At 43.5% G+C, this 15,470-nt stretch overlaps 1 protein-coding gene across 2 annotated transcripts in view; it reads right to left on the reverse strand.

Annotated features, from left to right (window-relative positions):
- The window catches only part of KPNA1 (karyopherin subunit alpha 1), an 88,642-nt gene that overhangs the window by 53,923 nt on the left and 19,249 nt on the right, over nt 1–15,470 (reverse strand). For both annotated transcript variants that reach the window (XM_019516083.1, XM_019516084.1), the window contains exons 2-5: nt 13,263–13,396; nt 10,490–10,597; nt 7,876–7,975; nt 4,442–4,536 (exon numbers count right to left, since the gene is read on the reverse strand). In XM_019516083.1, coding sequence (XP_019371628.1) covers nt 4,442–4,536; nt 7,876–7,975; nt 10,490–10,597; nt 13,263–13,391 — 432 coding nt within the window. In that variant the 5' untranslated portion in view covers nt 13,392–13,396. The remainder of the gene's footprint in view (nt 1–4,441; nt 4,537–7,875; nt 7,976–10,489; nt 10,598–13,262; nt 13,397–15,470) is intronic.

The raw sequence follows: 15,470 nt of genomic DNA on the forward strand, positions 1-15,470 counted from the left end.
GGGGGGGGAGCAGCAGCCAGCCATACAGGGGACAGGCATGGCACCCACTCCTCCCGAGCAACCCACCACCCACGCACCATCTCCTGCACTGTCACAGGTTCACTTGCCCCTCCAGTTCCGCCCCCAGCCCCAGTCCCTATATACCTAGGCTAGAGTCTGGTCCAGAGCACACTGCAGCCTGCACCGCTGGTTTACCCCACATGCTGAGGCATCATGATGAAGCACCGGGGCAAGGGGCAACCATAGAATTGCAATGGTCACCCGCCAAAGCACCTCTTTGGAAGATCCTAGCCTCCGGCTGCTTCAGGGCACGCTACAGAAACGTACCTTTGCCCTGTTTTTTTCCGTGGGGTTTTCTGGTTGGGGTTTTTTTTTTGGTATCTGAATTTCCAGGTATCAAATTTAGAGACCGTGCTGCAAATATGCAGCACCGGGAACATTTTTGGTTGCCATGTGCTTTTTCTTCCAACATGCCTCAACTGCTTTGAGACACCACAAGAGGCATGTGCGTGCTTGTCTGGACGCGCCCACAAACACTTGCCAGCCCACCTATTATATATCACATGCTAAAACCACTGTAAGAAGCTCTTATAACCTGTGTATGAATGCAGTTACCAAACGAAGGGTCTTTATATTTCATCCATCTCATCTTTACCATGGCATTTTGTATTTTATACTTTATACTTTTAAACCCTTAAGGAATGTACTCCCTGTAGAATAAAGTTACATCCTGGACCATTGTTAAAACTGCATTGAAACTGCATTGTTAAAATCTGCTATACTGGGCGGTCCCTTAACTGAATCCAAGTATGTATGGTAATCAGTAGGTAATTAAATGACAATAGCCTAGCCAAAGGAACTTACCATTACAAAACTCTACTCTACAAGCCATTTTAGGCTAAACAAGCCAAGGAACTGATTCCTGGGACTGAGCACCCACCCCATTGACTATTCCTGCAACCTTTAACAATACCATTGTTAATTAATCAAAATCACAAACTGACTCCCAGAACTACACCACTGGATGAAACCCCCAGTGACTGTGACTAACAGCTGTCAGGTACTACTCAAGACACATGTGGGACAGCAACCTCCAGATCGGGCAGCCAAGATGATGCTGGGGGAATCAGAGAAGTCTGCCAGAAAGGGATAAAAGGCAGTGAAGCGTGACCCTCATCCAGCACCTGACCTACTGAGAAAGAAGGACAAGCACATGACCCCCTTCTGGAGAAGACATTGCCTTGAAGGAAGCTGACCATCAACAGCAAGCTCCTGGGCCTCCGACAGGTAGATATACTGACACCAGTGCTCTCACAATCACTACAGCAGCTACTATACAATATACTACATGGGTTTGAATGAGTGAGTGCATGTGTGTGTGCTATTGTGACCAGTACCACTAATAACTCAAAGTTTGCATTTATGATTTTACTGCTAACTTCACATCCCAACCAATACACTAGAATTTATGATGATCCCAAGAGTTGGTCCTTTGTAGCCAACATTATCTGGTGGAGAACGTGGCAAAATTCTAAGATTATTGACCGTTGCAACAGTTGATAATTGCGAGGGGGCTGTGTCACCTTGTAGAACCCACGTCCGCAGGGGAGTGGAGTTGTTTGGAAGTCGGGAGCTAAGGACTTAAGAACTGTCAGGGTCAGGAACAGACAGAACCCACGTCCGTGAGGAAGTGGGATACAGACCTGGTTTGCAGGACAGGGGAGGGCAGGCTTCAGAGACGGACAGAACCCACGTCCGACTTGCGGGACAGGGGAGGGCCATGTCCACAAGGGACTGGGAACTGGTTAGGGAATTCCTGTGAGTAGTCGGGAGTGTGAGGGCTCAAGGAAACCAACAGACTTGGGAACTGGTTTTAGATGGAGCTCTCGTCCACGAAGGAGTGAGATTTGGTCACAGTACTCCAGCAGGGCAGGGGCAGGAACAGTCAGTCAGGAGCGTGAGGGCTCAAGGAAACCAACAGGCTTGAAGTATATTGAGGGAGATGTCTTTGTTTAGAAAGAAGACCCTCAAGGGTGGCGTGGGAGGCCAAGTGGGTAAAGAGGGAGGAAATTTCCCCTCTCCATAAGGAGAGCCTAAAGGATGGACCCAGCCCATGAAGGGAGGATGTATGCACCCCAGGCTTCTTCATAGGAGACGCTGAAGCCCAATTTGAGACGTTCTGCCTTTGTGAAAAATCCTCGGCTCAAAGACAACACAGTGCCCTGGTCTGGCTACTGTGGCATGCTATAAGAACAGCAATCGAGGAAAAAGCTCAGCAAGCCTCAGAAGTTGAGGAGAAAAAAAGAGCAAATCCAAATTCTAAAAGATAAATGTACCCAATTGAAAACCAGTAATCAGGCTCTAAAAGGACTGTCTCAAAATTTGGAAAATGAAAAATTGAGAAAGGTAAATCAAGATAATGCCCAACAATTGGAATCCTTGGGCCAGGAAAAGGCTAGCTGAGAAGCCTTGCAAAAATTAGTTAAGACCATGGCTAAAGATCAAGGCAAGAAGGGAGCTAAAGTAAACCAGAGCCCCTGCATAAATATTATCAATTGTTTAAAGAAAGAACTCCAGGAGTAGAGTCTGCAAGCAGTAGCTGTCATTTGGGGAGACCAAGCCTGGGACCCAGACATCCCCTTCAATCCAGGAGAGATTTGGGATGGGGAAATGTGGGGAGACCCAGAGGACACAGTGGATCACTCCCCTAAGGACCCTAAGTCTGAGAAGGAGAGCAATCCGGTGCCTGAGGTGAGTACGATCACTCGAACCTCAGTCACCTGAGACGCACAGGGAAACCCAAGGGAAACCACATATGTAATGGTTCCCCCCTTAGTGGAGCTGATCTAGTTGCCCTGGGCAAGATCTTGGGACCTGCTAACATTAGGAATTTGAGGCAATAGTTACAAAAATCCCTGATTGTAGTGGAATGTGAAACCCTGAGTACCCAGGAGTGACATCACTTATTGAGAGCCTGTGCCACTCTGGAGATTCAGGCAACCATGAGTCATGAGGACAGCTTTGAGGGAGGCACTATTCCCCAGAGCACAGTGGATTTGGTGATCATCCTAGGAAGAAAGACATTTAAAGGGCAGTTTGAAGCAAGTCACCAAACACCTGGGGAACTGGACAGGGACTATGTGACTCGGTGCATCATGTTGCAAGCAGCTTTGTGGTTCAGGAGGGGAAAAATTCCCCTCAGCTCCCTGGGGCTGCTTGGGGATGGGGAAGCCTGGGCTGGGGTGAGGGGAAGCCCTACAAGATGGGGGTTCCCAGGTGCCTCTATGCTGGGCTGCACAGGCAGCACCCAGCCAGGATTGCTTCTTCCTCCCTCCTGTCCAGGGGCAGGGGCTCAGCTCCAGGCTCAGCTCCCTAGGGCTGCCTGGGCTGGGAAACCGAGGCTGGGGGAAACCCCCTAAGGAGGAGGCTCCCCCAAGGTGGGCCAGCACCCTAACAGGGGACTCCTTAAATCCCTGCAGGGGGGCAGCAGAGGGGTTGGGGACATTTGACTGGGCTGGCAATGGTCAGCAGACTGGGAGACATGCTCTAGCACCCCCTGCCTACTGGCCTGGATCAGTGCAGGCCTCCCCCTGCCTTTCCTAATTGAAAACTGAATGTTAGTTCAGTTGGTTATCGGTTCAACCTATGCAGCTGCCCAGATTGAACTGATTCTGCCTCGGGCTTTTTGACTGTCTGTACTTAGCCCAAGAGATGGAGAATACTCCACTCCCAGCATTACTCTGCTCCAATGGTTCATCAACCTCACCAACAAAAACATATGGTTATTTCCAAACTGAATTTTTCTGGCATCAACTTCCAGCCATTAGTCCTTTTTATAGCTTTCTCTACTAAATAAAGAGCCATTTGGTATCCGGTATTGTCTTCCCTAGGAAGGTATTTTTACATTATTCAAATTCAAGTCACCTCTCAATCTTCATTTTGACAATAGCTAGAGACTAAGCTCTTTAGTTTTTCATTAAGCATTTTTCAAAAGCTCCAAATTATTTTTGGCTCTCTTTTGAACACTCTTTGATTTTTTAAAAATATAAACATCAGAACTATGCACACTATTTCAATATCAGTCACACCAGTTCTGTGAATGTCACTGACTTTTCCCCGATACATCCCAAAATTGCATATTAGCCCTTTTGGGAATACCACTGCACTAGAAGTTTATGTCCAGATTACTTGTCCACTCTGACCCCTACACCCTTTTCAAATTCACTGCTTCCCAGGGGACAGTCCTCCATTCAGCAGCTATGCCTTATGTTTCTTCTTCCTAAATTTATCATTTTGCAACTGGTGATTTTAAAATGTATTTTGTTTTAATGGGCCCAAGGACAGAGACAGCTTCTATAATGCAGATATCCTTAAGCAAGCTAGTTACATGCTCCTCTTAATGTGAATCACCATCATAACAATAGAGAGGAAAATAGTGTACCTGCAATGTACAGTTTTCTTTTCGTTTAAGGAATTCCACAAACCTTGCCACCACTCCTGGCGTGCTGATAACTTCATCTATTGGTGGATTAGGCTCTGTTTAAATAAAATGCAAAATAATCCATAAGAATCGTCTAGCAAGGAAAGTCTCACCCCCCCCCCATGTTGATATGTTTTTTTATCAAGATCAGGAATTTAAATTTGCCTTTGAAAACAAATTCCACTTCAAAAAGAAAACACATGAAGGAATGAAGTTGATTCATAAAAATCAAAAGGCTCCTTTACAGATACGGTTACTTCTCATTAACAGCACTGTTGTGATACTACTTCTGCAGCATCACATGCTAGTATTTTGTGTTTCAGGCACAGCTGGATTACAACTTTCTGGGAAGAAACATTTTGAGGCAACTAAGGTACCTGCTAGAGGGCCCAAAGGTTTGTTAGGGAGGATGTAGAAGCCCAGTATACCACCACTACATGAAACAGATTCACAGATATTAAAGTGACTATGACCATTAAGTTTGACATCCTGCAAAGCACAGGGCATAGAACCTCACCTAGTAATTTCTGTATACACATATAACTTCTGCTTGCACTATCTATTTCTTACAAAAAGATCCTGTCTCAATCTAATGATGTGATGAATCAACCAATATCCCTTAGATCAGCACCTGGCAACCCTTTCAAGCCACCACCTGGTACAACCTGGCTTCAGTCCAACACAGGCTGGGTGGCTTACATGGTGCATCAGTGGTAGGGGGGTTCCACTGCACTGACTCTAGGGTCAGCCAGCTGGGAGCTGCACCTGTGCTCCAACTGCTTCTTCCAGCCCTTCACTCCCTAGCTGGGGCATGAGCACAGCTTCCAGCTGGTGAGGAGTTACATTGGGGTGAGGCATCTGGAAGCTGCATTCATACTACTGATGCTTCTGTACCACAGCTAGGAGGTGGAGGTGGGGGGGCCTAGGGAGAATCTGGGTCATGAAAAAAGAGAAGCAGCAGCAGTGTGGACATAGCTTCCAGCTGCCTGGCCCTGCTGTAGTTCCCCACTGGCTTCCAGCTGTACCCACACTGAAGCTTGGGGGAGTGGTGGGGGGTGGGGTGAGAGGAGCATCAGCAACAACTAGAGCAGTTGCAGCAGCCTAGGCTGAGCTCCTTGCTGCTTAGCCCCAGTGCAGGTGTGGGCATAGGCAAAGCCCTGGGGCTCTGAGGGCCAGATCCAGTGGTTTTACAGGCCAGACCATGCTGAACAGCAAGGGGAAACTGGTGGGAATCAAGCTGGGGAGACATCCTCCAAGCTCTAGTTCCCAGCCACTGGCTTTTAAATTGCGATCCCACTTGGGGGAGGGGAGAGCAAAAGGAAGCCAGCAGAAGATGGCAAAGTCCCCTGCCTCTTCCCTGAAACTGGGGACTACCCAATTGGGAAAAAAGAGGCAGGGACTGGTGGTTTAATGTCCCCCGCAACTCCCAGTCTATGGAGGAGGGGCAGGGAAACAGCTGCTCTCCATGCCTTCCCAAGACCAGGGTGACCCAGGTCTTGGGAAGGTAGGGAGTCTTTCCCCTGGCTCCACTCCCCCTTGTTCTCAAGAGGAGTTAAGCCAGGGAAAACTCTAAAGACATTCAGTCTTGAGAGAAACTCTCCTGGTAGTGATTTAACCCTGGTTGTTCCAAGGTTATTTTTCTCCCAGGGGGGCCATTTTTGCTTTGGGAAAAAAATTCTGAACATCTATACACTTTTGGTTTCTACCAAGAGAACAATGATTCCCCTGACAGAAACCAAATATCTATACTTAGCCAAACAAGGCCAGCAGAGTGCTTCATATGTTTGCACCCTCCAGCAGTGTGATAGGGAGCTGGTTGGTCCTCCTCTATCCCACCAGGTTCTATTTCTCCTCATTTTGCCTGTCACCCAACTCTGAAGACTCAGCCTCCATTTTAAATTGACGATGTTGTGGACCCTTTCAGATAGGGTGATCATATGTTCTGGTTTTGCCAAGACACTCATGGATTCCATATCCTGGTCCTGGCCAGATACTTAAAAGTCCCAGGCCAGAGTCTGGTGTGGAGACAGAGCAGCACACTTCACCAGCCAGGTCACCAGACAAGCACTGCTGTTCCTGTGTGGGAGCAAGGACATGCCACATGCAGGTGGGGTGGGAGCAAGGTCCAATCTGCCCACCTTGCTCCCACACAGAACCAGTGGTGCCTGCCCAGCCATCTGCCTGGCACACCATACCTGCTTTGCAAAACTTTTGACCAACCAGCTGGGACCAGGCTATGGGATCCGTAAGTGTCCCGGGCAAACCAACCTTTACATCTTTACTGATTGCTTCCTATATTATCCTTTCTAAGATTTTGCCCAGTTTGATATTAAGTCAATATATCACCCCAAGTCACATTTTTACCCTTTTGCAATTTTGGTACAACATTCTATTTCTTTAGTCCTTTGGAACTTTGTGCTAAGATTTGTTAAAAATCAATATTAATGTTCCTCAGCCAATCCTTTTAATATTTTTCGGTTGCAAGTTATCCAGTCCTATTTATTCATGTTTAATTTTAATAATTGTTATTCATTAATCATCTAATTACTGATACAATATGAAGTACTTCCTCATTGTGAGGATATCCCTTAGCTTCTTTTTAAATATAGAACATTGTCTGTTGAAAGTGTCTGCCTTTTCTGCATTGTTCACAGTTTACACCTATTCAAAGCTCCAGGTAAAAGCCAAAAGAGATGAGGAAAGTAATTGGACTGTGTGAACCTCCAATGGCAATAACAAGATTCAAGTAAACGTCTCTATCCTTCAAGAGATAGCTTTGCAGATTCCTTCTCTGGGAAATTAACTAGAAGGAGAGAACTCAGGAGGAAATATTTGCATTAAAATTCTGGTTCTATGCTGAGGCATTCGAATAGCTTTTTACAATGATATCAGGAGGTGCTACTTCACTGTCAGAGAGGCTAGGATCTGGAACCAACTTCCAAGAGAAGTGGTGCTAGCTCCTACCCTGGGGGTCTTTAAGTGGCGGCTAGATGAACACCTTGCCGGGGTCATTTGACCCCAGTACTCTTTCCTGCCATGGCAGGGGGTCGGACTTGATGATCTGCTCAGGTCCCTTCCAACCCTACCAACTATGAAACTATGAATCATTGCTTTCAGAAGATTCCAAAGCCAGTGTAGTATAAATAGCAAAATCACACACAAGCATTCAGAGACAGCTGTCTAAAAAATAGTTCTCTTCAATAAAAAAGCAGCACACACAAGAAAAGTCTCATCACAAAGGAGTTTATCCTTCAATACTAGAATTTATACTGAGGTTTGGGGAGTATGATGTTAAAACGTCTTTCATGTCAGACAGTTTACAACCACTTTACTAAGCTGGAACATAAAATATTCTCCCTTCTAACATTATTATTCTAAGTAGCTTCAGCACTCACCTTTGGAGAGTAGTTTTCTGAACTTCTGGGTGGCTGAAAGTTGCTGCTCTGGACTATTGGAGAAAATCATCTCAATCATATCAGAGGTGATGACAGCACTCTGGGATCACAAAGGCAAAAATAAACAAATTAATCTTGGATTTGAATTCAGAGAGAAAAAAATTCTAACACCATTTGTCAGATTCTAGTACTGAGTTTGACCGAGAGGGAGGATACTAAAATGTGAAACTTCTCTTTGGAAACCAGCGTTCAAACTCTGTTTATGCTGTACAAACCCAATTTAACAGATAGTTTTCTGAAGGTCTAGACAGTATAACTGGCAGTCTTAATTGGAGAAGAAAGTCTTAAGACTGGAATAGTAGAACTATTAATACGTGGGAGACTGAGGATGTCAGAAACAGCTTATGTTAGTCAGGCTACTGTCTAGCCTTCCCAGTACTGTGCAGCTCAAGCCCCTTTATTACATGTAAAATAATTTTTAAATGTAAAAAACACTAAAAATTTTAGTGTTGGTGAAAGATGAAAGACCAAAAGCCCTGGCAGCAGTATAAGCTACTTGCACTACTTTGACTAGCACCATTCTACTCAGATCTGGACACCTTTACGTCATGAAAAATGGAAGCATAGTTCCCCACACATGCAAGTCTCCAGGTAGAAGTAGTAGAATAAAAATAACTTGATTTTTTTTTTTTTTTTTTACCACCATCAACTCATCTAATCCAATTCTAAGACAGAGATCGTTAGCAATGGTAAAACTATCCAAGCTTTGTCTGTCTTGGTGAAAGATTACAGGTTTAGATTTTATCAGAATAAACAAGGCAGAAAGGGAAAAGAAGCTAAATTTTTGGTTTTTTTGGACTACCATGGACACCAATTTGAGGTATCTGCAATGGCAAACTAATAATAGTCTCAATGGAATGAGTAGTAATGAGGCGGCCCTCCTTTACACTTTATACACAACTCATCACACATAAGCTTCCAAACAAAAGATTTACATTGTCTGCTGTAACTGACCTGGAGTAAATTTGAAGAAAAGCTACAGGTAGAAAACTTTATATCGCTTTATAGATCCACTGAGCAATCCAGTTTCAACATTAATGAGATTATGTTCGAGTGAAACATTCTACATTCAACTCAGCGGCATCTTGCTGTGTCTCTCTGTAAGGCAGTAACCTGAAGACTACATTTGCTCAGTTCCAAAGTATCAAGGAACGGTTGAGGGATCCATTAAGGAAAACTTGAGACAGTCCTATTTCTAATAACATCATCATTTCATCATTCTGGGTAGAGGCATGAGATAGTGATTTTAAGGTGAAGTCAGAGTTAATGGGGCCATCATTTCACTCTGGTTGAGCCCCTCTCATTCTTCCCACCCTGACCAGGTTCCTAATTTTTGATGAAAAAAGTGGAAAAAAATTAAATAGGTCTGATTTCCAGGGATCAGGTCAGAGTGGAGTGCATGGCCACTAATGGGTGTATAACAAGGTCTACAAACACAACACAGTTTGCAACACTACTTTAAAGTTATGCCAGTTAAAACTTGCCCAAGGCACAATTTCACAACAGCTCCATTTTCTCCTATAAAAATGCAGCCACCTGTTGCAGCACCATAGTTTCATAGTTAGTAGAGTCGGAAGGGACCTGAGCAGATCATCAAGTCTGACCCCCTGCTATGGCAGGAAAGAGTACTGGGGTCAAACGACCCTGGCAAGGTCATTGTCAAGCCTCATTTTAAAGACCCCCAGGGTAGGAGCCAGCACCACTTGGCTTGGAAGTTGGTTCCAGATCCTAGCCACCCTGATAGTGAAGTAGTGCCTTCTGATGTCTAATCTGAATTTACCCTCTGCCAACTTGGGACCGTTATTTCTAGTCACTCCTGGTAGTGCTCGGGGAAACAGGGACTCCCCCAATGCCTGCTGGTCCCCTCTGACTAGTTTGTAACAGGGCACTAGATTCCCCCTCAGCCTTCTCTTGTGGAGGCTGAACAGGTTCAGGTCCCATAGCCTCTCCTCGTAGGGCCTGCCCTGCTGCCCCCTGATCATGAGATTGGCCCTCCTCTGGACCCTCTCCATGCTGTCCACATCCCTCTTGAAGCGCGACACCCAGAACTGGATGCAGTACTCCAGCTGCGGCCTGACCAGTGTCGCATAGAGGGGGAGGATCACCTCCTTGGACCAGCTTGAGATGCATCTGTGGATGCATGACAGGGTGCAGTTGGCCTTCCTGACCAGTATCTGCAAGCTTTAAACAACAAAGACTTCAATGCCTCAACCTAAAAACTTCACAAACTTAACAAAACATTGTTTTTTAAGAAAATATTGATAGGTGTTTCTTTGCATTGCTCAGTATCCAAAACCAAAAACTTTGAAGCTTGTTTGAAAAACTAAGATTTTTTTTGAAAATATATACCAAACAATCTGTCTTTTCACTATGTTCCTTTCTGAGGCAATCTGTTCTAGTCTGATCCAAATGGATGCACTGTCTGTCAATTTTAATATATAAGCTCTTTAGACGGGGACCTATCCATGAATTTGCAAGGTGTCACTTATGATATTCAATAAATATACAAGCAAAGATCATAAAATCTTTGAGTTCCCTCCACTCCATCACTTACAGAAGTCATCTCCATGTTGTTCATTTGGGCCTCATGGAATCCACCATCTGACATGACTTCCTCCTCTGTTTCTTCCTCAGCTGTAGCAACATTTCGGCGCTTAAATAGCTAGAGTAAAGGATATAAGTTAGTATAAGCAAGGTAGAATTACAGCTAGTAAAAGTTCAAAACAGCAGATTAGCTTGCAATACCAGTAACACCTAAAATCAGAATTCAGCATATTTACTAACATTTTCAAAGTTCACAATCAAGTCAATAGGTAGGTTAAATGCAATTTAAGCCCCATGTTTAGTAGAATATACCCCCCACCACAAAAACCCAGCTTAAGTACACCTACTCAGGAAATTTAAGCACATTATGATTAAGATTAAATAAATCCCTGTTGGTACTAGAACATTTAATAGCATCACGGTGATAACAGAGAAATTGGAATGTGAAACTGACCAGAAAAACTCCAATGCTAGAAGAAAAATTAAAGAGCAATTTAGGTTTTATCTTAATTATCTAAGGCATTAACTCAAGAAATTGTAATTTACCTAAAAAAAAAAATCACACTAAAATTAACCAAAAAAGGAAAATTCTCAAAGAGCAAAATGATTCAGAGATAGGAAATTTATTTTTTGCTTATTTACACATCCCTATGTCAAAAAAATGGGAAAAGCCTTGACATTAAAAAAAAAGTGCAATTTACTTGGGTCTTAAAAAGAACACCACACAGTTTTATTTTTCATTAGAATGTTCTTAGTTGAAGACTTCTGAGTTTTACTTTCCTATTAAAAACTCCATTTTCCAAAAGATTCATAACAGAACTGAGAAATTATCAATTACAGCAATATGTCCTAACATAACTACACATTTGCAGTACCCAGTATTCCATAATGCTAGAACAAGAGGCCATAAACTAAATTCAGTGGTCAATTTAGTCAGGGGGGAAAAAAAAAAGGAAAATACCACACACTGTATTTAGTAAGTCTGATTGTGACCGTCTTAGGAACTTATTCCACAAAGACTGGGGTTATGTTTTTAAAAGGAATGCATTAATTCTCTGATTTAACATCATCTTTAGTAATGTTTAAAATAGAGCTGACTCATGCTGCAGCCTAGGTATGTTATGATCAGGGATCTGGGTTATCCATTTGTCAAGGAAAAACCCAGATGTTCCCTTTTAAAGGAGAAAAACATGGGAAACCACAGGTTTCCCCTTGCATGTTGGCAGTGTTCCGGCCTGCAAGGAGCTGCTTAGGGCTGAAGGGAATGGGGGGTGACATGTCTGCACACATACACACAGCTGGCACATAGCCAGGCAGGGTGGTGGGAGCAGCCCTGGCAAGTGCTGTCCTGGTGGGTGCATGCGTGTTACAGTGCTAGTCCTCCCTGTTGTACCGCAGCCCCAACCACAGCCAACAGTGCGGGGCAGCATAGTGCCCTAGCTGCCACCTCTGCTTCTGCATGAAGTGCACTGCATGCTCCTCATGCTGGAGGCCATCCCCACCATGTCCCCATAGACCATCCTGGGAGTCCATGAGGGGCTGGATAGGCCAGGGGGCAGCTGGGGGTCCCCTCTGGGGAGGTGGGGGGCTGTGGGTCATGAATGAGGGCCACTGTCAGGTCCAGGGAGGCTGCGGGTTGAGAGTTTAGGGGTACTGGCACGGCTGCGGGAGCCGTGGCTGGGAGTGAGGGACAATGGCATGAGCAGGAGATGGGCGTATCAGGGTTGCTCAGCACCACAAAGCAGCTGGAGGGACAACAGCAGCTGGACCTGCATCCTGGTGAGAGAGGGAGGCAGGGGGAGCTCTGATTTTCCATGATAAAAAAACAAAATTAAATGGCAAAATATATAGAAGTTTAGAATTTATTTTATTATAATGACTAAGGCACTGGTAGGTTTCCAAACTACTTTAAAATTGCACATATGTCAATAAAACATTGTGTTTAACTAATACCTATACACATATACAGTGACATTTCATTTTAATCATAGAAAAATGAGGATGGGGGGGGGGTTTAATTTGAGAATTTTGGATTTTTAAAACAACGATAACCTGGGACCCTGGTTTTGATTCCCATCCCCCAAACGCTCCTTTGCATAAACAGTTCTCTGAAGCCTCTGGCATTGAAATCACCAAAGGAAGAACTGACAGGTCAGTGACCTAATCCCATTTTACAATGCCAGCATGCTCCCCTCAGTCCTCAAGTTAGGTTTCAAAGACTTAAAACCTAGTGTCCCCCCCCTCCCCCATGACAGTTTCATCTGGAATCAAACATAAATCCTGCATATTCCAACATACACAAGTAAGCTCCCAAGTACAGAGACCTCTAGTGCTACTTAGCTCCCTGTTAGTAAATAGTTCTGGGTCTCCCTACTTTTCAGCTACTCTCTCCCTTTCAGCTCCAGGAGAACACCACACCAACCTTTCACTATAAAAAAAAAAAAGGGAGCGAGAGAGAGCCATAACAATAGGAAATGAACAGTCCACTTGGTTTGTTCTCAAGCATCTCTCTTGATACTTATACATTTGAAGAACACAACACATTGAACTTGCCATTCAACCTAAGTTGAATCCTCAGAGATAGGACTGAAGTATGAACCAGGCATGAGGACAATCTGTTTTCTCTTAAGGAAATCTGTTTTGCAACCACTGACATGATTGAATTGCACAGGACAGGGATAAAACATAAGGGAAACATGAAAAGGGTTGGGGGGTGGGGAAGAGACCTTTGCAAGAAAAACTTTGAGGCCTGACTACAGTTCCTGAGAAGCATTCTAATGTACCTGTTCCTCTCGTTTCTGCTTCCGTAGCTGAAGTCCCTCTTCTTCCCGCCTGCGACGCATCTCATCAGGGTTTAATGATTTGTTCTTGTAGCTCTTCAGTCGGAAGTTTTCCTTTCCTGAGGTCGTCATGGTTCCTTTGTATTGCAATTAAAGTGAAGAGAAAGTGGGTCAAATGAAAAGCACCTTCTTCAGAACCCGCTGAATCCAATTCTACCCTATTTCTGCTATAAATAGTTCTAGGCACTTTCTACAGTGTCCTTTTGATATCTAAGCTTCTGATGACTAAGAACTACAAAATAAATGCAACCGTGGCTCCCAAACTTTTGGAACCAACAGACCACTGTCAACCATCAACACTTCTTGCAGGTCCCCACAAACCCATATCAATTTTTAACTGAAAACACTATAAAGACATATAGGACCTGGTACAATTGATTCATGGGCCATGCACTGGAAACCACTGCTCTAGTATATACATGTTAATCCCACTTGACACTAACTGCGATACTCCCAATAACACTAACTCTTGATTAGATTGTCACCCTGACTACACAAAAACACCTCAAGTGATAAAAAAATGTATTAACAAAAAGTTCCAAAGACACTAAAAGGAAAGAAAAAACTGCCCTGATAAATCTAAGTGCCAGTCTAGGTGAGAAATACAGCCAAATTAATCAAGTCCCTATGTGGGTACTCATTCAGAAGTTTGCTTCAATTCACTTTGGAAATCCACATAAGGATTTAATATATTTTGACCACTCTGAATCATACCTTTTGTTAATCAGCTCGCTTTTTTTGAATATTGCCATTTACACAAGATTTCAAGAAAAACAGAAGACGTGGAGACAATGATAATGAACAATTTCACAGACCACACCACAGTATAGCATATTCAGAAACTCAACTTATATATCAAAATTAGATTCCACTGTGAAATATTCCATCAGTAAGGCTCCATAAAAATTAACAGATAAGATGTAATTAAAACTTATGGGAAGGGAACATAGGACAAGAGTATGAATCTATATCAATAAAACCATTTTTGCCACAGCATTCTTTGAGTTTTCAGGAAGATAGAAACAAACTTGGGATGACGAATTTTAAGATGTTCTGCAACAGGTTAAATACCAAAGAAACACTTAAAGTAGCCAAGCAGCGAACACCCCAAATGGTACAAGGGAAGAGTACAAGCCTGAGAGAGAAACATGTTTAAGCTGGTCAAAGTCCTAATTATAACAGCTTTTTGTCTCAAGGAAGCACGATTCTGTTTTTTTTCCTACCTTGGAAAACATCTACCTGCAAAAAGGAATCTGGATAACATCTTATCTTATTCTGCTAAGCTGAGAAGGCCTCTATGGAGCAATTGTGAGCAGCAGCCCCCCCCTCCCCTTTCAAAGCCATTGAAAGTGTATGTCCATACCTACCAAAGCAGAAACTGAAATTGCTTCACAGGACTTAAATAGACCTCTAAAAATCGCCAAGCCACTCACAGTCTTGTAATAATGCATACATACTGTGTGTAGGCTGTTTCTCAATCCTAGGATCTGCCTCCTTTGAGATCAAGTTAAACTGAACATATAAATCTGATGTGTTTTTAGTAACAACTTATTTTAAAAATAGCAATCTAACACAGATGACTTGGAACTCAGTTATACAGTAGATAATGGATTAAAAAGATAATTATGAACTTTTTTTTTTTATCTTAGTTAATGTAGTTTTAAAAAGAAAGGGAGGGAAGATAAATAATTGGCTTGCTCCATCTAACATTATAGAATTTATGCTAACTCCCAGTCACATCTGTTACTCCATGCAATCTTCCCATTCATGGTACAAGAGCCTTCTCTTCTGTAATCCTTACTTTTTAGGACAGAAAATTCCCATTTCCCCCTACTTCAGCAATCCTCAGACTTTTTGAATGTCAGCTGCATATCATCCTTCTCCTTTATCTATATCAGCTATTGTACTCTTAATTTTGGAGTTTTGATTTATAGGAATCACCAGATGAGTGGCTGAAAACGCCAGTTTATTATTTCAAGGCCCATTTGCATATTTTCCCATCCTGGGTAATTAAAGAACTGTTCTGAAGCATTTCAATTCCTGATGTGCATGGGGCACGTGTGGCTCATAGATCCTGCAGAAAACCCTAGACCTCTATTCTCTCCTCTACAGGAGGGTACGGAGAGAGTGGGGATGGGTTATCTGCAGCCT

Source organism: Gavialis gangeticus, unplaced genomic scaffold, assembly GCF_001723915.1.
Source record: "Gavialis gangeticus isolate Ggan-Ray unplaced genomic scaffold, GavGan_comp1, whole genome shotgun sequence".
Lineage (NCBI taxonomy): Eukaryota > Metazoa > Chordata > Crocodylia > Gavialidae > Gavialis > Gavialis gangeticus.